Consider the following 25,223-nt stretch of genomic DNA (forward strand, 5'->3'; position numbering starts at 1 on the left):
ACCCATCATTTATTCACACCTGGTGGTGGTAAGCTACACCAGTAGCCACAGCTGCCCTGGGGTAGACTGACGGAAGTGTGGCTGCCAGTTTGCGCCTACGGCCCCTCCGACCACCACCAATCATTCATTCATCATTCATTCACCAGTGTGAGCGGCACCGGGGGCAAGGGTGAAGTGTCCTGCCCAAGGACACAACGGCAGCGATTTGGATGTCAATAGGTGTGAAGCGAACCTGCAACCCTGAGGTTTCTGGCACGGCCGCTCTACCCACTACCCACTACGCCCTGCCGCCCCTATTAAAAAGAATAAGAGACTTATTATACTCTAAAAATGTTGTTTGCACGCATTCAGTTGTATTCAGTGTTAAAAAATATTATATGGCTCTCACGAAAATACATTTTAAAATATTTGGCTTTCATGGCTCTCTCAGCCAAAATGGTTCCCGACCCCTGACTTAGAGGAAGTCCGACTGAGTACCCTCTGACTGTTGCTTGAGTGCTTGTTTACCCGCCAAGTGTTTGAGCCGAGTCTGCAACTGGACATGACGTCATGTGAAACAAATGCATCGAAATATGGCACCATTTGATTTTACGTGAATAAATACCCAGTAATAACGACGGAATTCGGCCGGTGCCTATAAAATTACAGATTTCGGCTCTCCTTCCTTATTCCACTTGAAAACGGTTACATTTCCTGACGACAGAGAAACAGACAAGTTTGTTCGTTCGTTGTGCTATGGGTCTTGGATCCAGAAGAAATTTAAGATAATGTAGCCAAATGTCCACCGATTGATTGCGCAGCTGACATATATTTACGCCTTGGCAAAAGTATTTGCTTCCTGAGTGTTCTTGTTAAACTTGATCTGCTAGTTTACGATGCCATATTTTAAATGAGACGGATTAGAATGCATCAGCTCACACATGCTACACTGTAAATCATTCATCAGCCCCTGGCGGGGGGGAATATCTATCAGGTGCAAGTTAGAAGGGGGAAACCAAAATAGCCGTGCTGTCAGACGGGGCGAGGTTAGAGTGAAAGAGGAGTGTCACCCACAGCAGATGCTCGGGGAGTTTAGGCATAGCAGCAGCTATTAGCACCTTTCTGCCACTCAGCCGGGGTGACAGCGAAGGTGCAGACCTGCGAGGACCACAGAGCCCCCATGCTGCGCTCGGTGACACGTCTCGGCCTGCAAATAGGCACACGTGTCGTAAACTTTCACTTTATGATACACAGTCGCTGCAAAGACAGGTTCCTGTGAACACGCTGGCTTCAGGACACTGTCAAAGAGCATTTTTCTGAGGCCTGACACGTTGGACAAACTAGCACAGAGGAAAATTGAGGTTAAGGATCAGCACGGACCCTTGTCACGTTTGGTCAGTTAGTTGTCAGGTCATGTTATTCCAGCTCTATTTTAGTGTGTGTCTACTTTAGAGGTGTGCTTTTTTAAAGTATTCAATCATGGGTCCGACAGGACACCTTTAAAAGCCCTTTTCTGTTTCAACGTGTTCCTTAGGCTGGTGGTTCTCAACCTTTTTTCAGTGATGTACCCCCTGTGAATTTTTTTGTAATTCAAGTACCCCCTAATCAGAGAAAAGCATTTTTGGTTGAAAAAAAGAGATAAAGAAGTAAATTACAGCACTATGTCATCAGTTTCTGATTTATAAAAATGTATGACAGTGCAAAATATTGCTCATTTGTAGTGGTCTTTCTTCAACTTTTCTTGAAAGATATAAAAATAACCAAAAACATGTTGAAAAATAAACAAGTGATTCAATTATAAATAAAGATTTCTACACATAGAAGCAATCATCAACTTAAAGTGCCCTCTTTGGGGATTGTAATAGAGATCCATCTGGATTCAGGAACTTAATTCTAAACATTTCTTCACAAAAAAAGAAATCTTTAACATCAATATTTATGGAACATGTCCACAAAGAAATGTAGCTGTCAACACTGAATATTGCATTGCTGCATTTCTTTTCACAGTTTAGGAACTTACATTCATATTTTGTTGAAGTATTATTCCATAAACATATTTATAAAGGATTTCTGAATTGTTGCTATTTTTAGAATCCATCCATCTTCTTCCGCTTATCCAAGGTCGTGTCACGGTGGCAACAGCCTAAGCAGGGAAACCCAGACTTCCCTCTCCCCAGCCACTTCGTCTAGTTCATCCTGGGGGATCCCGAGGCGTTGGGGAGACATAGTCTTCCCAACGTGTCCTGGGTCTTCCCCGTGGCCTCCTACCGGTTGGACGTGCCCTAAACACCTCCCTAGAGAGGCATTTGGGTGGCATCCTCACCAGATGCCCGAACCACCTCATCCGGCTCCTCTCGATGAGCTTGAAGACCTTTATGAAGAAGACAAAGCATGGACCCAGATTTCCCTCGCCCGGGCGCAGGGTCACCGGGGCCCCCCTCTGGAGCCAGGCCCGGAGGTGGGGCACGATGGCGAGCGCCTGGTGGCCGGGCCTGTTCCCATGGGGCCCGGCCGGGCACAGCCCGAAGAGGAGACGTGGGTCACCCCTCCAATGGGCTCACCACCCATAGCAGGGGCCATAGAGGTCGGGTGCAATGTGAGCTGGGGTGCAACCGAAGGCAGGGCATTTGGCGGTCCGATCCTCGGCTACAGAAGTTATTTTTAGAATATTTATAAAAAATCTCACGTACCCCTTGGCATACCTTCAAGTACCCCCAGGGGTACGCGTACCCCCATTTGAGAACCACTGCCTTAGGCCATGTCTACACTAAGTCGTTTAAGCCCTTAAACAAATAATTATTTAGTCTAAGCCCCGTTTCAGCCACACTAAACCAAGGTTTAAGGTCCCCCTTCTCGGACACATGTTTACACGGGTAAGTCAGCCATGTAATTCTTGAATCTTCACCACTTAGCTTTTATTGATCGTTTACAAAGTGAGTTCGGACAGGAAGTGACGCCAGAAAGACCGTGCCCACACAGGAAGTGACATCAGAAAGAACGTGCCACAGCCAGCTTCATAATAGAGCCGTTTCGTAACTCGGAGCTAACCACTGGAAATATGAAGGCAAGTCAACCAGACATGCCCGTGTTTTATTATTCTTCTACATGTACAGACGCTTGTGGAAATCACACATGAATACCTTAAGAGAAAGCGATTGCAGCTATTTCGGACACAACACTTCTCAGATGGCACAAGAACTTTCAAATGCGCGAAAAACTTTGTCCATTTGTCGAAGGAGAGTCAAGGAGAATGTGGATGTGATAAAAAAGGTAGCGTGTGCTTTGTATTACCTGGCCGTCGAAGGAAACTAACTACGGAAAACGCCAAATTATTTTAGACTGTCAAAGCAGACTGTATCAGTTATTGTCCGCCATGTATGTCACGGACTCGACGTCTCGGTCCAGAGTATATAAAGTCACCAAAAAGGAATGGACAATGAAGGCAAAAGAGTGACGAGTGTCCTGACCACATATCTACATTCCTAGTTTGATTGATGTAAAATGCTTTTTATCACAATGTTTACGTGTCTAATGAAGATGTGATTATTTTATGATGTCTCAGGTGTGATTCACTACAATAGGGCCCCACAGCACACTGGATTCCAGTTAACTGAAATACCACAACACTGAATATTGTTCGGATAAGTTAAATTTAAGAACTTGCACACAAAGCAACATTAGAGGTGACTATGACGTGCACATTTTACGCGCAAGCGTACTAGGTCGTGTTGAGCCGGCGGGGATCTTAGACGGTGGCATTGTTGTGTGTGGACAAGGATAAGATTAGGTGTGAGTTACCCTGGATAGTGTAAACGGGGCCTTAGTAGGAAAGAACGTGACAGCTCTTACCTCAACCCGTGAACAGGGATTGCATTCAACTACAGACCTCACAAAAGTCCACCTGGCTGAATGGATCGAAATCCTTGCAAGACACATTGCAAACTATTTTCTTGTGACTGAAATAGCAAAACTGTGATGGCCAGGTGTCCTAATATGTGTGTCCCTATATTATATGGGCAGGGGGAAATATGTTGCAAAATGCATATACAATGCATGTATCATTATAGGGGAGCGTCTAAGATGGCAATTATTGAGTCTGTCACCCAGTAACTTGGGCTTTTGTAGTGATTATTATGGTATGGTTTGGTTTTTTTTGTTTATTTCAGACATGCTTAAGAAGCTTGTGAATGTTTTCATTCATATTCTCAGGGTATTGAATAGATTGCAACTAAACTCTTCCGCTTTTTTGCCTCTCATCTGAGCAGAATTCATTGGTTCCTGTGCTTATAAACTTAGATAGGAGCGCTCTAGTCTGACTAGAGCCGACCACTTCAGACTACTCTCCTAGCTAGTCTTTAACCTCTAGCTTCATCTATTCAGCTCTGGTTTGATCGAGTCAGACTAGTCCAGCGTTTCTCAAAGTGTGGGGCACGCCCCACAGGTGGGGAATAGAGACATGACAGGTGGGGCGCGAGAAACAGGAGGAGATTCCACTTTATTTTTTTATTATTTTTCATTCTTAGATTTTTTTTTTACAACCCTGATTTCAATACAAACTGTAAATCAATTTGTGATTCCGTCTGTGAAATCCCCTATATAAATTAATGTAAATTACTTATTTTTCCTGTAGGCTTTAAATTTCTAGGTAGGAGCGAAAGTTTGACAGACGCAACAGTAACTAATGGGGGCGGGGCTGAGCGGAACAAACTTTCGCGCGGATGGGTAGCAGGCTAATGTGTGGACCACAATTACACAAAATGGATAAATTGGCTTCATATAGAGTTGCATACAAAAAACCACACACAATTGCTGAGCAGCTGATTCTCCCCGCTGCAATAGACATGGTGTCAGTCATGCTTGACGAGACAAGCGCAGCAAAATTAAAAGCTGTCCCGCTGTCAAGCGACACAGTTGAGAGACATATATGCGACATTGCAAGTGATCTTGAGGAACAACTCGTGGACCAGGGGTCGGCAACCGGCGGCTCCGGAGCTGCATGCGACTCTTTGATCACTCTGATGCGGCTCAGCTTGTCACGGCTAGTTCAGCTTGTCAAACCTCGGGACACGCCCACGGCCGTGCGCGTCTCCGTCAAAGACATGTGGGTGTCCAAGTTAAAGCGCCTGACAGCGCACCTTGAAGATGTTTCACGCCAGAAGGCTGTTCTTGCTCAGAATCACAAATAGTGTGATATTGAAAACCTCCCCGAACCAGACAACCATGTGTTCGAAACTTGGACGCTATCCCCGACTTTTATGTGAACATGAAAAAGTATGCACTTGGAGTCCTGTCGATCTTTGGATCCACTTATGTATGTGAGCAGGTGTTCTCCAACATGAACTTTATTAAAAACAAACATGGCACACGCCTCACAGATGAGAGTTTACAATCCCGTGTGAAGATAAAGGTGACGTCATACAGCCCCGATGTGGAGACGCTGTGCTCTGCGGTTCAGGAGCAGAAATCACATTGACCACGTATGATAAATATTTTAATTTCCTATAATTTTGCATATATTCACATTTTTTAATTGTTCAGTGAAATAGACATTTTAAGGCATTTTTGCTTCTCTGCCAGCGAAAAATTTAAGTTTGGCGTTTTTTTTCCATTACTACAAGGAGGACTTAAATAGACATTAAGTATTTTACTTAACCTTCAAACCGACGTCTTTTTCGGAGTTAAAACGTTTTGTTGCATGCAAACATTTTATTAATTATTTTCTGCAGTCGTTCATTGATTTCATAAACGTAACCCATCATAGTTTGTTTATATATAGCACAAGGCAAAAAGAAAACTTTATATGCAGTGTTATTTCATTTTTTTATTTTTTATTTTTATTTTATTTTATTTTGTAATTGTTTTGTCCTGTCCAGCTTCCCAGGCAAATCATATAGTTGATGTAGATGTTTATATCGGCTGTTCACATTTACTTTACAGAAGTGAAGTGTAGGATACTTCTCTTGTTGCCTTATTTAAATTTGACTTTACTGAATTTATTTATATTATCATTTGGTGCAGCCGGGTTGGAGCAGCAAGGGATAGAAAGAGGAAAAAAGGAAGACAGAGGGGGAAATTGTGGGGATCAGAGGGGGATTAGGCAGTGTTATTTAATTTTAAATTTCAAAAGAGTTTTGTGGCTCCCATTGTTTTCTTTAATTTGAGAAATGGGTCAAAATGGCTCTTTGAGTGGTAAAGGTTGCCGACCCCTGTCGTAGACAAGTTAAAATAAAGTTGTTTTGCTTTACAAGTGGACGAAGCTACTGACAGCAATAAAGACTGCCTGTTCATCGCGTACGTTCGCTTTGTGATTGGCAAGTCACTGTTTTGGAAATACATAAAACATAGAGCCACTGCTGATGAGCTGTTCAAGATAATAGACAGTTTCTTCAAACAACACGACCTTAAATGGGAAAACTGTGTGGGCTTTTGCTCTGATGGCGCACAGACCATGGCAGGGTCAAGAAACGGGCAGCAGGCTCTAATAAAGAGGGTTGCGCCAAATGCGCATTGGACACACTGTGTCATTCACCGGGAAGCACTCGCGTCAAGGCAGCTCAACCTCGAACTCAATGAGGTTTTAACAGATGTTGTGAGCGCGGTAAATTTTTATCAAAACACGAAAAAGTGGCACTTTTAATTTATTTACTATGGAACTTGATGCAAGTTATTTGATTTATTATTGAACTTGATGCAAGTTATTTGATTTATTATTGAACTTGATGCAAGTTATAACACTTTTATTTGATTTATTATGGAACTTGATGCAAGTTATTTGATTTATTATTGAACTTGATGCAAGTTATTTAATTTATTATAGATTTTGATGCAAGTAATTACACTTTTATTTGATTTATTATTGAGCTTGATGCAAGTTATAACACTTTTGTTTTATTTATTATTGAACTTGATGCAAGTTATTTGATTTATTATTGAACTTGATGCAAGTTATTTGATTTATTATTGAACTTGACCCGTCTTCCGCCCGATTGTAGCTGAGATAGGCGCCAGCGCCCCCCGCAACCCCAAAAAAGGGAATAAGCGGTAGAATATGGATGGATGGATGGATGCAAGTTATAACACTTCTATTTGATTTATTATTGAACTTGATGCAAGTTACAACACTTTTGTTTTATTTATTATTGAACTTGATGCAAGTTATAACACTTCTATTTGATTTATTATTGAACTTGATGCAAGTTATTTTATGTATTATTGAACTTGATGTTATTTTATGTTATTGAGTTTGAGTGTATACAACTTGATGTTACTTGATGTTCAATAAATTTGAAAATGTTAAGCTTGGCATTAGCGTTTTGTTGGGGCGATGGGGGCAGGTGGGGCTTGAAAACTCCCCCTTGTCCAAAGTGGGGGATGACAAAATAAGTTTGAGAACCACTGGACTAGTCTGAAACACCTCTGGTCTAACTAGATCAGACTAGAGCTCAAAGACTAGACACCTAACGGCTGATAGATAGATAGATAGATAGATAGATAGATAGATAGATAGATAGATAGATAGATAGATAGATAGATAGATAGATAGATAGATAGATAGATAGATAGATAGATAGATAGATAGATAGATAGATAGTACTTTATTGATTCCTTCAGGAGAGTTCCTTCAGGAAAATTAACTCAGACTAGAGTTCAAAGACCAAATAGGACAGTTCTAGTTTAATCCAGTGACTAGATTACACCGAAGCTGACTAGATCTGACTAAAACTCAAATATAGAACATCTCCAGTTCGGCTAGAGCTGACTAAATGTAGTCTGATTGTATCTAGTGTGAGCTGAATAGATCAGACTTGAGGTCAAAGGCAAGATAAGACAGCCCAAGTCTGATCTTGTCAGCTTTAGTTATACGAGTGTTGTCCTATCTAGTCACTGACCTCAGTAGCCGTGCTTGCTCTAGATAGGATAAGTTAAATTAAGCTGGAGTTTATTCAAATTTACTAGAGTTCAAGACTAGATAGAACAACTTTGGTCTTATCTTGTTAGCTGTAGTCAGATGTGCGGTGTCTTATCTAGTATTTGACCTTCAGTGTGATCTAGCCAGCTCTATCCTTTCAAAACCTGTCCTATTTAACTTTGAGTTCTAGTGGGATCTAATCTTTGAGCTCAATTCTAAGTACCTCAAACTAGGGCTGCCTTGACGAGTCTTTGAGCTCTAGTTAACTAGAGCTGACTAGATCAACGCTGACCAACCTAGTCTTGGACTTCTACTTCTCGTCTGATCTAGACAGCTCTAGCCTGACTAGAGGTGTCCTATTTAGGATTTGAGCTCTAGTCTGACTTTAACTGACAAAATCAAATGAGAGCTGAGTCAATCAGACTAAAGTTTTAAGACTAGATAGGACAGCTATAGCTTGATCTCATCAGTTGTAAACTGACTATAGCTGCTCTACCAAGTCTTTGAGCATGAACGAATGAAGCCTGTAATCTGAAGAGTCAAGTTGTGATCCCTGGGAACATGATTAACAAGTCCACTTGAAGAATACCATGTTTTACACCTGCACACTAAATAATATTTTATGATTCTGTACAGAAGACTAATTGGCTGACAGCCACATGTCTGCACTACTGTAACAAGCATCGTGTTTCAGCTCAACACATCACTTATTCAAATTGTCACACTCAAACCCAGGTTGTTGTACTTTCCCACTGACGCCACTTGTTTTTCTGGTATTTCAGTCTGTCAGGATGTCCCATTGCCGCAGCAGAAAAGCTGGCCAAAGCCCAGGAGAAGCACCAAGGCTGTGACGGCTCTAAACCCAACCAGGCTTCCGACCGGGTCTTAAGGTAGCACAGACTCTCTTTTCACCCACTCCTCATCAGGTGGTCTTCAAACAACACCAACACACTAAAACTTTGTCAACGTCACTGGCAGACGTTGGCTAAAAGTGGCCATTAGATCAGGGGTGTCAAACGTACAGCCCGCGGGCCGGATTAGGCCCGCGAACAGTTTTATCTGGCCCGCGGGATGAGTATAACAATTGGTCGACATTTTTTAATGGAAGAAACTGCTGTTCTAAATATGTCCACTGGATGTCGCAATAGCAATTTTTTGTATCTTTGTAGATGATGCTACATATGTAAAAAAATTAAAATAAACCATGTGGAAAATGATCAAAGTACATAAATAACTTGCTGTAATTATCCATCCATCCATTTTTTACCGCGTATTCCGTTTGGGGTCGCGGGGGGCGCTGGTGCCTATCTCAGCTACAATCGGGCGAAAGGCGGATTACACCCTGGACAAGTCGCCATCTCATTGCAGGGCCTGCTATAATTAGATTTTGATATTATTTTTTATTTTGATTGATTGAAAATTAACACCAATGAGTTGACTGATGAACATTATCACATAATTTATTCAGAAAGTATAATGACAACAAATAAAAATATAACACAAACATGTAAGTGTAAAAAAACAAAACAATATTATGATTTGTACATTTTCAGAATGTGCTTATTCTATTTTTAAACAAAGAAAACAATCTGAAGTTGTCTTTATTTTTAAGTTATCGTGCCGTGATTTTACCAGTCCGGTCCACTTGTGAGTAGATTTTTCTCCATGTGGCCCCCCATCTAAAATGAGTTTGACACCCCTGATCCATACAGATAACAGAGCATAGACGCCAAAACGGCAATTGAAAAATAAATACAATATTATCATATAAATCATTCAGAAAGTATAAATAAAGAAAAAAAAAAAAAGATAGCGTAGAATTAACCGCAACATGTAAGTGTAAATAACCCCCACAAAATTAGGATTTGTACATTTTCAGAATGTGCTTCTTCTATTTTCAAACAAAGAAAACAATCTGAAGTTGTCTTTCTTTTTAAGTTATCGTGCCGTGATTTTACCAGTCCGGCCCACTTGGGAGTAGATTTTTCTCCATGCGGACCCCCTTCTAAAATGAGTTTGACACCTTTGCATTAGATGATTAGTTTGAGGCATGTTCTGAGATGGACCTACGATAATATGAGGGATGCCTCATGTTAGTTGAATTTACATGTCTGAATGTTTTGTTCGTTTCCCTCCATCGCATTTCTTAAAGCTGTTGAAGTCTTTTATGTTTTATGTAAATGTTCTCTAGTGGATACTTGCAAGAGAACGCATTTGTCTCCTACTATTGAAGACAAATGTCTTTATCATCGTAACACAATCACAGTCACATTTATCACATTGCGGCACCGATTTGTTTGTGTGCGTGTGTTTGTGTGAGTTTGAAGTAAATAATGAAAATGCTGCGATGTCACAGTTAATCGCACATTTCATATTTAAATCTGACTCAACATAAACAGGAAAAGAAGGTACACTTCATCTATTCCTTGTTATGGTTTGAGGCTACATATATAAGAATATCAAATGATGAAACATTATCACGGCTTTGTTTTAAAGCGAGATAAGAAAAATAGAATATCCTGTCCCCAAAACAGCACTCAATTTTCCAGCATCCGCCTCCATATTTCAGCCTTGGACTATTGCCAACAGTTTGCGCTTTCCTTCAAGTCTGCCCGCTTTAAGCCAAATTTCCTTCCCCTCCCTCGGGCAATGTTCAGTGGCTCGGTCCAACTTCCACCCCCTCGTCGTTTATTTTCCAGGCCTATGTGCTTTGTCAAACAACTGGACTATCCTCAGTATGGTCACAAGAACAATGTCTCCACCAGCACGCCTCGATCCAACCTGGCCAAGGAGCTGGAGAAGTACTCCAAGACCAGCTTCGACTACAGCGCCTTCGAGAACACCAACAACCACCATGTGTACGGCAAACGGGCTATCGCACCCAAAGTTCACGGGCAAAGGGATTCCTCCCCTAAAGGATTTGACGGTAACATTATCTGCAAATGTTTCTGTATCTATTAAACTAGCGATGGAACTACAGTCGTGGTCAAAAGTTTACATGTCATGGCTGTCTTGAGTTTCCGAAAATTTCTACAACTCTTATTTTTTTTGTGATAGAGTGATTGGAGCAAAGACTTGTTGGTCACAAAAAACATTCATGAAGTTTGGTTCTTTTATGAATTTATTATGAGTTTACTGAAAATGTGACCAAATCTGCTGGGTCAAAAGTATACATACAGCAATGGTAATATTTTGTTACATGTCCCTTGGCAAGTTTCACTGCAAAAAGGCGCTTTTGGTAGCCATCCACAAGCTTCTGGTTGAATTTTTGACAACTCCTCTTTACGAAATTGGTGCAGTTCAGCTAAATGATTTGGTTTTCTGACATGGGCTTGTTTCTTCAGCATTGTCCACACATTTAAATCAGGACTTTGGGAAGGCCATTCTAAAACCTTAATTCTAGCCTGATTTAGCTGTTCCTTTACCACTTTTGACGTGTGTTTGGGGTCATTGTCCTGTTGAAACACCCAACTGCGCCCAAGACCCAACCTCCGGGCTGACGCTTTTAGGTGTCCTGAAGAATTTCCCATTTACTCTCTGTAAAGCACCAGTTCCATTGGCAGCAAAACAAGCCACCACCACGACCACCATGCTTGATAGTAGGTTTGGTGTTCCTGGGATTAAAGGCCTTACCTTATTCCTCCAAACATATTGCTGCTATTGTGGCCAAACAGCTAAATTTTTGTTTAATCTGACCACAGAAATTTCCTCCAGAAGGTCTTATCTTTGTCCATGTGATGTCTGATGAAACAAAAATTGAGCTGTTTGGCCACAATACCCAGCAATATAAGAGCAACTGTGACTTCTTTCCATCAACACAGCAACATTCAGAGCACGTTGCTACAGGTGATGTCAGACTTTGTGAGCGCTTTGGAACGTTATCATGTTGCATTTTTGCTACATCTTTCAGACAGGAACATAAAACAGTGATTTACAATGTCCCTTCTCGCTGGGATGTCGACTGATGTGATGGTTGTATTTTTCAGCACATATGCGCTCTGTGAGCTGCCATAATTTGTTGAGAGCCGTATATTATCAAGTTGGTAGCGTGTAGATTTTCAAAGTTGATCAACTTCTTGTCTTGGTGCCACAGCCTTCCATTACACAGGTGAGAGTCATTATTAAAGGCCTACTGAAATACGATTTTCTTTTTTAAACGGGGATAGCAGGTCCATTCTATGTGTCATACTTGATCATTTCATGATATTGCCATATTTTTGCTGAAAGGACTTTGTAGAGAACATCGACGATAAAGTTTGCAAATTTTGGTGCTGATAAAAAAGCCTTGCCTGTACCGGAAGTAGCAGACGATATGCGCGTGATGTCACTGGTTGTGGAGCTCCTCACATCTGAACATTGTTTACAATGATGGCCACCAGCAGCGAGAGCCATTCAGACCGAGAAAGCGACGATTTCCCCATTAATTTGAGCGAGGATGAAAGATTCGTAGATGAGGAAAGTGAGAGTGAAGGACCAGAAAAAAAATGTGAATAAATTAAATAAAAAGACTAGAGGGCAGTGGGAGCGATTCAGATACGGAAGATGCTGTGAGAGGCGCTGTGGCAGCCGTGGGGGTGGCAGGACCATTCAGCCAGGCCCAACCCTAACAAGGGATAGAGCCATACCGCTTTGAACCTGACGCTGACGGTGACGGTCAGGAGGACGCTGCTGATATTGATGCTGGAATAGCACACAACATAGATCGCCTTCAGAATACAGAATGGTAAAAATGATCGCTGCAAAATACACTGTACTTTGTGTGTGTGGTCCAATCCAACCTTGACTGTCATCTTTCTGGAATGTAAACAATGAAACACCACCTGTGTTCGTGTTGCTAAAGCCAGCCGCAATACACCACTTCCCACCTACAGCTTTCTTCTTTGATGTCTCCATTGTTCATTGAACAAATTGCAAAAGATTAACCAGCACAGATGTCCAGAATACTGTGGAATTTTGCGATGAAAACATACGACTTAATAGCTGGGCACAATGCTGGCACAAAATGTCCTCTACAATTCGTGACGTCATGCGCAGGCGTCATCATGCCAAGACGTTTTCAGAAGGATTTTTCGGCGCAAAATTTAAAATTGCACTTTAGTAAACTAACCCAGCCGTATTGGCTTGTGTTGCAATGTTAAGATTTCATCATTTATATATAAAGACTGCATGGTCGGTAGTAGTGGGTTTCAGTAGGCCTTTAAGATCTAGTATCAAAAGCAATAAGGAAGCAGCTCAAGCTCGTTCTTCTTTATTTTAACCAACGTTACTAGTAGCTGAAGTGATTTAATAGCTGGCTGCTCGCTAGTGGTTGGAGAAGCAGTTTTGTAAGGTGTCATGACGCCAGAAATATAGTTAATATTAGCTGCTACAATAACAATGTTGCTATTGCTTGCATTTTACTGACCTAAGGTCCAGCTCACGCCCGTCCCGTTAAATATGCTCTGTTCTCAATGGGTACGAGGTGCCATGTAGCCTTTCTCGAAGAAAAAATGCCCTATGCTTGTGTTGTTTTCGGCTGTACGAATCGTTCAAATCTCAAAACGGTTAAACGTTTCTTCAGAGTTTTCGAGAGGTATGTAAAGGCTAAGTGGCCACATGCGTGGACAGCGCCTTTTAGCTCTTATTTCCAAGATTGTGTACACCAGTGGTCCCCAACCACCGGGCCGATTGGTACCGGGCCACAGAAGAATTTTTAATTAATTGAAAAAAAAAAAAAAAAAAAAAAATTGTATTTTATTTTTATTTTGTATTAAATCAACATAAAAAACACAAGATACACTTACAATTAGTGCACCAACCCAGAAAAACTTCCTTTTCATGACCAAAAATAAATAAATAAATACATTTTAAAAAACTAAAAATAAAAAAAAGAAGTCACGTGTCAAAATACCAGTAATAGCTTGGTTCATATGAAGATCACAACATGTAAATCAAGAATTTTTTCCTGTGTTTGTAGAGCGCTTTATTGGCGGAATAGATCAATCTCAATTACCTGTAATGTTAGCCGCTTCCTACCGGGAGTTTTTCACTATTTACAACGCACGGAAAAGGAAAAGACGCGTGTTCCTGCGCACATAAAGATTGTGGACAGTGATCAAAATTCCAAAAATAGAAGTCACTAAATATCCCAAAACCCTTTTCCTTTTAAGCTTCTTAAAAGTGAATAAACTATGTATTAAAAAAAATACATATTTTTTACCTGTACTTTGTTCTTCATAATTTTTATTAGCAGCTTGCTAACCTCTAATATTAATACATGCATGTTGTGTTTTTTCAAAAGGGTTCTTATGAACATAAGCATAACAAGATCACAAACAGCAAAAAAGTAATCTTGTTTTGGCAACAGTTTATATTTGCACGACAGGACTTAAGCAGAATAGCAATGACTAGACCAAACTCAAAGTGTGTCTCAGTCGGTCAGTATTGTGTAAACACTTTAATTATTAGCTTTTAATGTGTTTCCAGCTTTATTGATATTGTCAGCAAATTCAATTAATTGACAAGTGTACACTATGTTGCTTGCAATTGCATCACCATATTTCTGTAGCTAATGCAGCTATCGCCATCCCGCCCACTCAACCTGCAATGGAACACGAACAGGGTTTACTGATCGCAATGGTGCCAGGGTGAATTGAATTGAAATGGGCGCAAATAAAAACAAATGACATGTGAGCCATGTGTATGGAAATTGAAACCTATAACCAAGTGTGTACGGTATGTTCACATCCCTATATCGTAATTCCTGCAGGGGTACCAAATTGGATGTGTAAAAAATAAACGGTAATATAATTCAATACCTTTTGTTTTGGTGACGTTGTTACGTCCGGCTGCAGACGCAGAAGGCATCGGCTCAAACGCTTGACAGGAGAAACAATCTCTCAAGCAGCACTCAGAGTAGCCAATTTTACAATTTTCCATGCCAACAAATAGAAAACACTAGAACATAAAGTGAGGGTCCACATTTCCTAAATGCGCAAGCTCGATGTTAATTGACATTAACTTTGTCAAAAACGTTCTACTGATTAGTAGGAGTGTCAAAAAATAGATTTTGAGATTAATAGCGATTTTTATTTGTAACGATTCTTAATTGATTTATAAAAATATATATACATCATAACAGATTTTCTTGACAAAAGAGACACGTTGAATACTTCTCTTGTTGCCTTATTTGTATTTGACTTTATTAAATGTTTAGGAAGCATTTTATTAAACAAAACCAGTTTTCTTTTAACTAATATAAAACATTTTCCGAGCTATTTATCTATTTTATGGAGGAATGTAGTTAATCATTGAACTGGCATCCAATGTTATTATAAAAGTATAGATTTGGAATCGAAAATTGTTTTGATTTGAGAATCGATTCTGAACCAAATCTTTACCCCCAAGAATCGAATCAAATCAAATGGAATCATGTGGTGTCCAGAAATTCACAGCCCGACTGATTGGCATTAACAATTTTACATGGCGATTTCAACACCTCCAAATTTGGTAGTGAATTGTATTTTCCAGACTATAATTTGTAGGTATTTACCAGTACGTTGAGAAATGGGACATTTATATAAATCTATTTTGTAAATTGTAATTTACAGACCTTAATTGTTTCCAAACAGTGCCTCCAACACGACAATTAAACGGCTAACAAAACAGAAATTAAACCAATATCTTTATTCATGTGAGGACTGGTGGGCATGGTAATGCCGGGTTTGTCCCTCCGTGGATGCGATGACGTGAACACAACAAAAGGTAGGATCTTAAAATATTATTTAACAAAAAGAGAGCTCTGAACAGAAATGCTGGAGCTAATAAAAAGGCAAACCAAAAACGCTAGTATGAAAACTAGGAAATACAAACAGAAAACTAAACTTGGCATGAAAGCACAAACGAGAAAACAAATCATCAGTATGAAAACTGGAATAATCAAGTGGCATAGCGTGAGAGCTGGCGAGAATAAAAGTAGAAAAAGTAGCAGTCGTCACTTGTTGCATGAGAGCAATTTATGAACCCAGGAAGAAATGAACAAAGAGGCTGTCTTAAATAGGAGGGTGATTAGACAAAACAGGTGTGTGTGGACCGGGATTGGCAGGTGGACTGATGAGTTACCATGGTGACAGGCTAAACAGGAAATAAACAGTCACTTGACGGAGAGTGATACCAGAAAGGAAAAATAACTAATATGTGTAGATACGAGCAGCGGATCGCAACAATTCATCCTGTATGAGATCAATATAATTTTACCCGATATTACTAAGGTTCAAGGTGTCTATCAGGGTTCTTCTTCCTTGTACTTTTGTAAACAATTTGAGTTTTTGAACAGTTTCTTAAAGTTGATGATTTTAGTACATTGTTTGATTTCTTTGCTTCATTCAATCCATAATTTAGCCGTAAGCGATGAAAAATCAATTGATTAGCCGCACCTTTGAATAAACTGCAAGGTTCAAAGTTTGGACAAAAGCTTATAGTCCAAAAAATACCATAAGATGCAAGTTAAAATCAATCAACTGGTGTGTAATAAGTACAATACTTACAGTTTAAACACTTTTTAGGTATCAACATTAGACTAGACTGTCATATTTAGCTTAATGGTAAAGACAATTTCCTGATTAGGCAACACATCGTTACCTTTCCACTACTGCCATGCAGTGTCTACTACTTGCACTGATATTCAGAAATGTAAGAAAACTACAACTACACAGCCCAGATATCATAGTAAGCTCACTGTTAAATGTTAAAATACAGAAAGAGATGCTATTATTAAACAAATGTACATTAATTGACACATGAACAAATGCTGTTTGATGCATTAGCACAAACAACAGTCAGCACCCGTCCCACCACACGGAGGCGGAGGGAAGCTACCCTTTCGTCCACCGGGTTAAACTCCAACGTACACACTGCAAAAATTCAGTGTTCAAAAACAAAAAAAAAAAAATACCAAAATTAGGGGTATTTTATTTGAACTAAACAAAATTATCTACCAATACACAACAAAATTTGGCTGGTCAAGAATTTCCAAAACAAGTAAAAATTAGCCAACCTCAAAGGACCCAGAAATACCTTAAAATTAGTATATTCTCACTAATAACAAGTGCACTTTTCTTGGTAGAAAAAAAAGAGACATTTTGCTCAATATATTGAAAAATATTTTTAAATTAAGTAAATGTTAGTGCCATTATCTTGACCTAATGATATGCACTCGGCATCATGATATTTTTTTTTCATGCTTGAAGTAAGAAATTATTACTTTAAAAAAGCAGTTGTGTACTTGTGAGTGTTAATGACACAGCTTTGCAACAGTTGATATTCTAGTTTCAAGCATGTTTTACTCATTATAGGTCATAAAATATCAGCAACAAGCTGTAATATCTTACTGAGCTCAATCAGGACCAAAACCCTTAAAACAAGTAAAACACTAACATAAAATCTGCATAGGGAGAATAATTCATTTTATCAGACAGAAAATAAGCAAATATCACCCTTATATGAGATATTACATTTTACTTAGATTTCACTTTTTGCAGTGCAGGCTCTGAGGCACGGGTGAACAAGTATTGCCAACCCTGCCCATCTCCTCTCACTGCATGCAACGCCTGAGTGGAAGAGAGTTCAGCCCCTCTCAAGAGGACTGGTTCCAGAGTCCTTGCTTTGCGTCGAAGTGAGTCAGACAAGATCCAGTCGGAACTTCTCCTCTTCACACACTTGCTCAGGCTCCTTCAGCCCCCGCGAGGTGACATTCCACGTCCCAAGAGGTTCGCCAAGGGCCATGTCTTCGGCTGCCGCCCAACCCACTTTTTCCCCGACTTCTATTCTCCCTACTCAAATGAGGTGGGCCCATTTGAGGGGGGGGGGCCCACGTTGCCTCTTCTAGCTGGGCTCCATGGGGACAGGCCCACCATCGTGCCCCACCTCCAGGCCTGGCTCTAAAGGGGGGTCACGCTGACTTTTTCGTAAAGGTCTTCAAACTGCAATGTGTCTGTTTTCCCACCTAGGCCTAGTTTACGTTGGGAGACCCTGCCAGGGGGCATAGAAGCCCCAGGACGACATAGCTCCTAGGATCATTGGGACAAACAAACTCCTCTACCAGATCACGGGTACAAGCGGTCAAAATTAGTTTCCTCCACCGGGTGGTTGGGCTCTCCCTAAAAGATATGGTGAGAAGCTCTGTCAATCGGGAGGAGTTCATCTACATCGAGAGGAGTTAGATGAGGTAGTTTGGGCATCTGGTCAGGATGCCCCTAAAACAGGTGATTAGGGCATGCCCGGCCGGTAGAAGGCTACGCGGAAGACCCAGGACACAAAACAGGTGATGACATCTCCCAGCTGGCCTAGCTCTAGAAGGGGTCCCCGCTGCCCCCCATCTGGGCGAGAGAACTCTTAGTCCTGGATTTAGTTTTTTCATATAAGTCTTCAAACTTCTATGTGTTTGGTCCAAAAACCTAGGCCTAGTTTACGTTGGGAGACCACATCAGGGGGCATAGAAGCCCCAGGACGACACAGCTCCTAGGACCATTGGGACACTCAAACCCCTCTACCAGATCACGGGTACAGGTGGTTGAAATGAGTTTCCTCCGCCGGGTGGTGGGGCTCTCAATAAAGATATGGTGAGAAGTTTTGTCATCCGGGAGGAGCTCAGAATGAAATCACTGTTCTTCTACATCGAGAGGAGCCAGATGAGGTAGTCCGAGCATCTGGTCAGGATGCCCCTAAAACAGGTGATTAAGGCATGCCCGGCCGGTAGGAGGCTACGCGGAAGACCCAGGACACAAAACGGGTGATGACATCTCCCAGCTAGCCTGGCTCTAGAAGGGGTCCCCGCTGCCCCCCATCTGGGCGAGAAAACTCTTAGTCCTGGATTTAGTTTTTTCATATAGATCTTCAAACTTCTATGTGTCTGGTCCCAAAACCTAGGCCTAGTTTACGTTGGGAAACCACACCAGGGGGCATAGAAGCCCCGGGACGACATAGCTCCTAGGATCATTGGGACACTCAAACTCCTCTACCAGATCACGGGTACAGGTGGTTGAAATGAGTTTCCTCCGCCGGGTGGTTGGGCTCTCCCTTAAAGATATGGTGAGAAGCTCTGTCATTCGGGAGGAGCTCAGAATGAATTCGCTGCTCATATACATTGAGAGGAGCCAGATGAGGTAGTCCGGGCATCTGATCAGGATGCCCCTAAAACAGGTGTTTTGGGCATGTACGGCCGGTAGGAGGCTACGCGGAAGACCCAGGACACAAAAAGGGGGATGACGTCTCCCAGCTGGCCTGGGAACGCCTCTGGATCCCCCAGGGGGAACTGAACAAAGTGGCTGAGGAGAGGGAAGTCTGGGCTTATGTGCTTGGGCTGCTTCCCCCACGACCCGACCTTAGATAAGCAGAGAAGATGGATGGATAGATGGCTCATGAACACATATAAAAGTACCGAAAATTGGTACCATCGAGTATCGGTATCAAATCCCAGGTACAGAGAGTTGGTACCCCAACCATTCAAATATGAAAGGTACCCATCCCCAGCCTGCCTGCTAACACATTGGTCAAAAGTAGAGTTTTTTTATGCAAAATGAAATCTTGAATTGTTGAAATTGGCACGACTTCACCAGAGAACAGAAATTAAAGTGTTTTGATCAAAAGATGGAAAGCTAAGAGACAACCATAATGTGGCAAGGTTGTTTTCTTCCAAGGCCACTACCAAGCTGCTGTACAGTTACCACGTTACTATCCTCTTGTCTGTGCTCAGATATCACTTTTGTCTGTTCGATTTGGATGACAACCTGGTAATCAGGCTGTTTTATTCCTGATCCAACAGTCGCTAATGCAAGTTTCCTCTTGAGCACAATATTTAGAAGGACAATCCAAACAAGCTTGAGGAAGGTTGGCATCCTTGTTTTATATGAAATACATTTTTAATAACTTCAAGCAGGGCATTTTCTACTTAAAGGCCTACTGAAACCCACTACTACCCACCACGCAGTCTGATAGTTTATATATCAATAATGAAATATTAACATTGCAACACATGCCAATACGGCCGGTTTAGTTTACTAAATTGCAATTTTAAATTTCCCGGGGGTTTCGTCTTGAAAACGTTGTGTAATGATGACGTCTACGCAAGACATTACGGGTTTTTAGGAAGTATGAGCGCTGCGCACACACAGTTAAAAGTCGTCTACTTTAACCGCATGATTACACAGTATTTTGGAGATCTGTGTTGCTGAATCTTTTGCAATTTGTTCAATTAATATTGGAGAAGTCAAAGTAGAAAGATGGAGTTGGGAAGCTTTAGCCTTTAGCCACAAAAACACACGGTGATTCCTTGTTTAAAATTCCTGGAGGTGAAACTTTATTATGGATCAGAGCGCGGTCAAGTGAACATGGATCCCGACTACATGTCAACCAGCAGGTTTCGGTAAGAAAATTGTGGTTAAAAAGTCGCTTCTTACCGGAGAAAAGCTGAGCTTGTGCCGTCCATAGCTGACGTCGACTCCCCTGAGACATTGGCGTCAAGACACCCGTGGACAGACCCTTCCGACTATCGGGTACTGTTAAACTCACTAAAACACTAGCAACACATTAGAAAGATAAGGGATTTCCCAGAATTATCCTAGTAAATGTGTCTAAAAACATCGGAATCCGTCCCAATGCAATCGTGTTTTTTTGTTTTTTTTTCTAGTACGTCGCTATCAATATCCTCAAACACGAATCTTTCATCCTCGCTCAAATTAATGGGGAAATTGTTGTTTTCTCGGTCTGAATAGCACTTTTTGTTGGAGTCTCCCATTAAAAACAATGTGAATATGTGAGGAGCCCCCACACTTGTGACGTCATCGTCTGCGACTTCCGGTAGAGGCAGGGCTTTTCTCTTAACACCGAAAGTTGTGAACTTTATCGTTGATGTTCTCTACTAAATCCTCTCAGCAAAAATATGGCAATATCGCGATATGATCAAGTATGACACATAGAATGGACCTGCTATCCCCGTTTAAATAAGAAAATCTCATTTCAGTAGGCCTTAAGTCGAGCTGAATTTGTGCATTAAGCGTTAATGTAAGCTTTTAAATTACTTTTTTTTTTCACTCAAGTATCCACATTAATGTTAGCATCGCAAAGAGTATTGCAGACTTTTATTTACGTACTTTCATTCTGAATCATTTGAAATTATCTGTCAGGGAAAGAAAGCATTATTACACTTGAATTTAATACCATTATGCACATTAATAGAAAAAGGCATCTCATCTGATTGCCATGCATCAAACATGTTATAATGTTAAAGGGGAACTGCAGTTTTTTAAAAATTTTGCCTATCATTCACAATCTCTATGTAAGCCAACATATATGTGTTTTTTCTTGTATTCTAATTTGTAAATAATCTTAAATTTCAGGTGGCTAATGGAAGTAATCTATTGCATAAAGCCCTCCAGGAAAACATCCCAAAACCACCAACAATACTCCATTTACATGTCAAACCTGCATATTAACCAAATATTTTCGATATTGTTATAATAAGTGCTACCGCAGAGGAACTACTTTTAGCGCCGCCGGATTAAGGAAGGTAACTAGCTTATGCAGCTATTGACATACTGAGCTGCTGAGTTATGAAGCGTTAATTCTAGATTTTAAATCATGCCTCTCGCTTGTATAGTAGAATATTGTGGCCATAAACTAAGAAGCTGGTCGGCTTTGACAGTCAACTTAGACCTGAATATCGCGCAAAATACATGAAAGGAACTAGTTTGTACTCACCTTTTGTTTCTGCCTGTCTGAGGATTTTGATTAATTCTAATCTGAACGGAAAAATATAAACACCCTATCAGTCGGTATCCTAACAAGTGCAGACATTGTACAGTGAGTGATTGTTTTACTATGTTCAAAGTTGGTATTTCTTGCTTAGCACTTAGCAACAGTGATACTTACTAAATCTGCTTATCACTCAGCTTCTAAAATGAAGCTCATTCTCCGTATATTCAGGCTCAAAAATTGTTGCTTCTGGATCATCATTTGTCTCAAAGTAGTAGTTGTTGGCTCTCACAAAGTCTGCCTTGATTATTAGTAGTTGTTGTTGTTGTTGTAGGAAATAGTTTTTAAAATGCTGACAAGGACCAAAATACACAAATAATGCATGCTATTATGAATGTGCGACTTACTACATTACATACAGTATAAACTTAAAGTTTGTGAATGACTGAGCATTTCATGGTAGCTGCTGTTATACCCAATTATGGCACCCACCTCATCCCAATTAGCCTGTTCACCTGTGGGATGTTCCAAATAAGTGTTTTATGAGCATTCCTAAACTTTCTCAGTCTTTTTTGCCAATTGTGCCAGCTTTTTTGAAACATGTTGCAGGCATCAAAATCTAAATGATATAACAAAGTTTTCCAGTTCAAACGTTAAGTATCTTGTCTTTGTAGTCTATTCAATTGAATATAGGTTGAAAAGGATTTGCAAATCATTGTATTCTGGTTATATTTACGAATTACCCAACTTCACTGGTTTTGGGTTTTGTAATAAATTGAAATAGAACTAATCCAATTCCAACCCATTACAACAGTTTCAATAAAATTTTACAAGGCAATTGAGAAGACATACAAATACATTACCAAAAATAAGAAAAAACAAAACATAATAAAAACATCAATGATAGTGATAATACCAATAATAATTTTTAATAAAAATTAAAATAAAATAAAATAAAAATTGATTAGCAAAAAAATACATATATATAATTTGCACACAAAACACTTGGCAGGTTTCTCAATTCTTTTTTTAAAATACACCAAAGTGAGTCTTGAATTTATTGTTTAAGTCAGAGCTTTTTAGTGATAGGAACTATGTCCAAGATGCTCCAAGGAGACAATAATTGGTGGGCGGGGTCTGATTATAGAGCAGGCAGAACAAATGTGACGGAGAGAGATGCGAGAGCAAGCTTTTTCCAACAAAGTTCTGCTGAAAAGCCACATTTTATGGGACATTATCTTAATGTTTTATCATTAATTCATATTAGATTTTAACAAATTGAATTTTTAAACACATGGTTTTGGCTCACAAATTTCGAAATTACAATTGTCAGCATAATTAGAAGTAAAAAATAATTCTGTTCACAAAAATTAAAAGCAAAAAAGTCAGTAACACTTCAGTATAATACACAAATTAACCTACATAAGTGTCAAAGTTTGTTGTTGACAAACCCCAAGACGCAGAGAAGGAGGTAGGCATTGAATAGGAAAACATGATTTAATTAAAATACTCGAACAAGAACAAACAAAAGGGTACTAAAAAAGGCGCGCACAAGGCAGATAACAAATTTGGCTATGAACAAACAAACTGGAAGCAGGGAACAAAAAACAGTCAGCTACAAACCGCTACGCTGCAATGACACGACCAGTAGGAACGACAAGTAGAAATGACATTGACACGACACGACACGACACGACAATAATCCAGCCCTGACTGGAGGAGAAAAAAGGTCTTAAAAAGTGGCTGGCTGATTGACACCAGGTGTGGCCAGGTGCCAATCAACCACAGCTGAGGGGTACAGCACTCAGGGAGACAAACAGGAAACAGAACCAAAATAAGAGTGCTGACAGGAACTAAAGACAAATGCAGAGGAAAAACTAAGCCATAGACCAAAAACTGTCAAGGACAAGCCTGCCAATAAGCATATACTGTATATTGTATTGTACACTTTTACAGCTAAAATAAGACAAATAATTCCAGGTACCAACGTTTTGTATTCAAGCGAAATGTTTCTCAATACTTTTACAATGTTATATATGAAATATAATTAACTGGTGTTTTTCGTGCAATGTGTCCTGCAGCCAAGCGTTACTGCAAGAACTCCAGCTCGGCCAGCAGCACCACCAGCACCTACGCTCCCAGCAGTAGCAGCAGCAGCCGGAGTTGTGGAGTTGGAGGAGGGGGTATGGGAGGAGGTGGAGGCAGCAGTGCCAGTAGCACCTGCAGTAAGAGCAGCTTTGACTACAGCCACGACATGGAAGCCGCACACATGGCCGCCACAGCCATCCTCAACTTGTCCACGCGCTGTCGAGAGATGCCCCACGGAATGGGCGGCAAGCCCCAGGATCTGTGCTCACAGGTAGGAGGCAAAACAATATGAGAATAGTCCATGACTTGGTTCAAACTTCTTATAGTAAAATTGCCCCCTACACCAAAAACATAGGATAAAATATAATATCATGATTTTTTTAGTCCATTCATCCATCGTCTTCCGCTTATCTGAAGTCGGGTCACGACAGCAGCCTAAGCAGAAAAACCCAGACTTCCCTTTGCTCAGCTACTTTGTCCTGCTCCTCCCAGGGGACCTGGAGGCATTAACAGGCCAGTCGGGAGGTTGGGTGGGAAGCGTGGGTTGTCATCCAGGATGTCCCTGTACATTGCTGCATTCATCGTAGTCTAGTCAAGGAGGCGATCAAGAAGCCGATGGTCACTCTGTCGGAGCTACATCATTCCTCTGTGGATAGAGGAGAACTTTCCAGAAGGACAACCATCTCTGCAGCAATCCACCAATCAGGCCTGTAGGTAGAGTTGCCAGACGGAAACCATTTCTTAGTAAAAAAGTTTGCCAAAATGCACCAGAAAGACTCTCAGACCATGAGAAACTGAATTCTGTGGTCTCATGAGACAAAGATTTAACTATTTGGTGTGAATGCCAAGGGTCATGTTTGGAGGAAACCAGGAACCTCTCATCACCAAGCCAATACCATCCCTACAGTGAAGCATGGTGGTGGCAGCATCATGCTGTGGGGATGGTTTTCAGCAGCAGGAACCGAGAGACTAGTCAGGATAGAGGGAAATATGAATGCAGTAATGTACAGAGATGTTTGGAATGAAAACCAACACTTCCCATCCAACCGGATGGAGCTTGAGAGGTGCTGCAAAGAGGAATGGGCAAAACTGCCCAAAGATAGGTGTGCCAAGCTTGTGGCATCATATTCCAAAATACTTGAGGCTGTAATTGCTGCCAAAACTGCATCAACAAAGTAATGAGCAAAGGTTGTGAATACTTACCGTATTTTTCAGAGTATAAGTGGATCCGGGGTATAAGTCGCACCTGCCAAGAATGCATAATAAAGACGGAAAAAAACATATATAAGTCACACTGTAGTATAAGTCCCATTTTTGGGGGAAATGTATTTGATAAAACCCAGCACCAACAATAGACATCCATCCATCCATTTCCACTGTTTATTCCCTTTTGGGGTCGCGGGGGGCCCTGGCGCCTATCTCAGCTACAATCGGGCGGGAGGCGGGGTACACCCTGGACAAGTCACCACCTCATCGCAGGGCCAACACAGATAGACAGACAACATTCACACTCACATTC

The 25,223-nt window shown here is 40.8% G+C and overlaps 1 protein-coding gene across 8 annotated transcripts in view; it reads left to right on the forward strand.

Annotated features, from left to right (window-relative positions):
* Positions 1-25,223, forward strand: part of myt1lb (myelin transcription factor 1-like, b) — a 598,322-nt gene that overhangs the window by 528,770 nt on the left and 44,329 nt on the right. For all 8 annotated transcript variants that reach the window (XM_061895654.1, XM_061895661.1, XM_061895656.1 and 5 more), the window contains 3 exons: positions 8,671-8,778; positions 10,654-10,814; positions 23,698-23,975. In XM_061895654.1, coding sequence (XP_061751638.1) covers positions 8,671-8,778; positions 10,654-10,814; positions 23,698-23,975 — 547 coding nt within the window. The remainder of the gene's footprint in view (positions 1-8,670; positions 8,779-10,653; positions 10,815-23,697; positions 23,976-25,223) is intronic.

The sequence above is a fragment of the Nerophis ophidion genome, linkage group LG03, assembly GCF_033978795.1.
Source record: "Nerophis ophidion isolate RoL-2023_Sa linkage group LG03, RoL_Noph_v1.0, whole genome shotgun sequence".
Taxonomy (NCBI): Eukaryota; Metazoa; Chordata; class Actinopteri; order Syngnathiformes; family Syngnathidae; genus Nerophis; species Nerophis ophidion.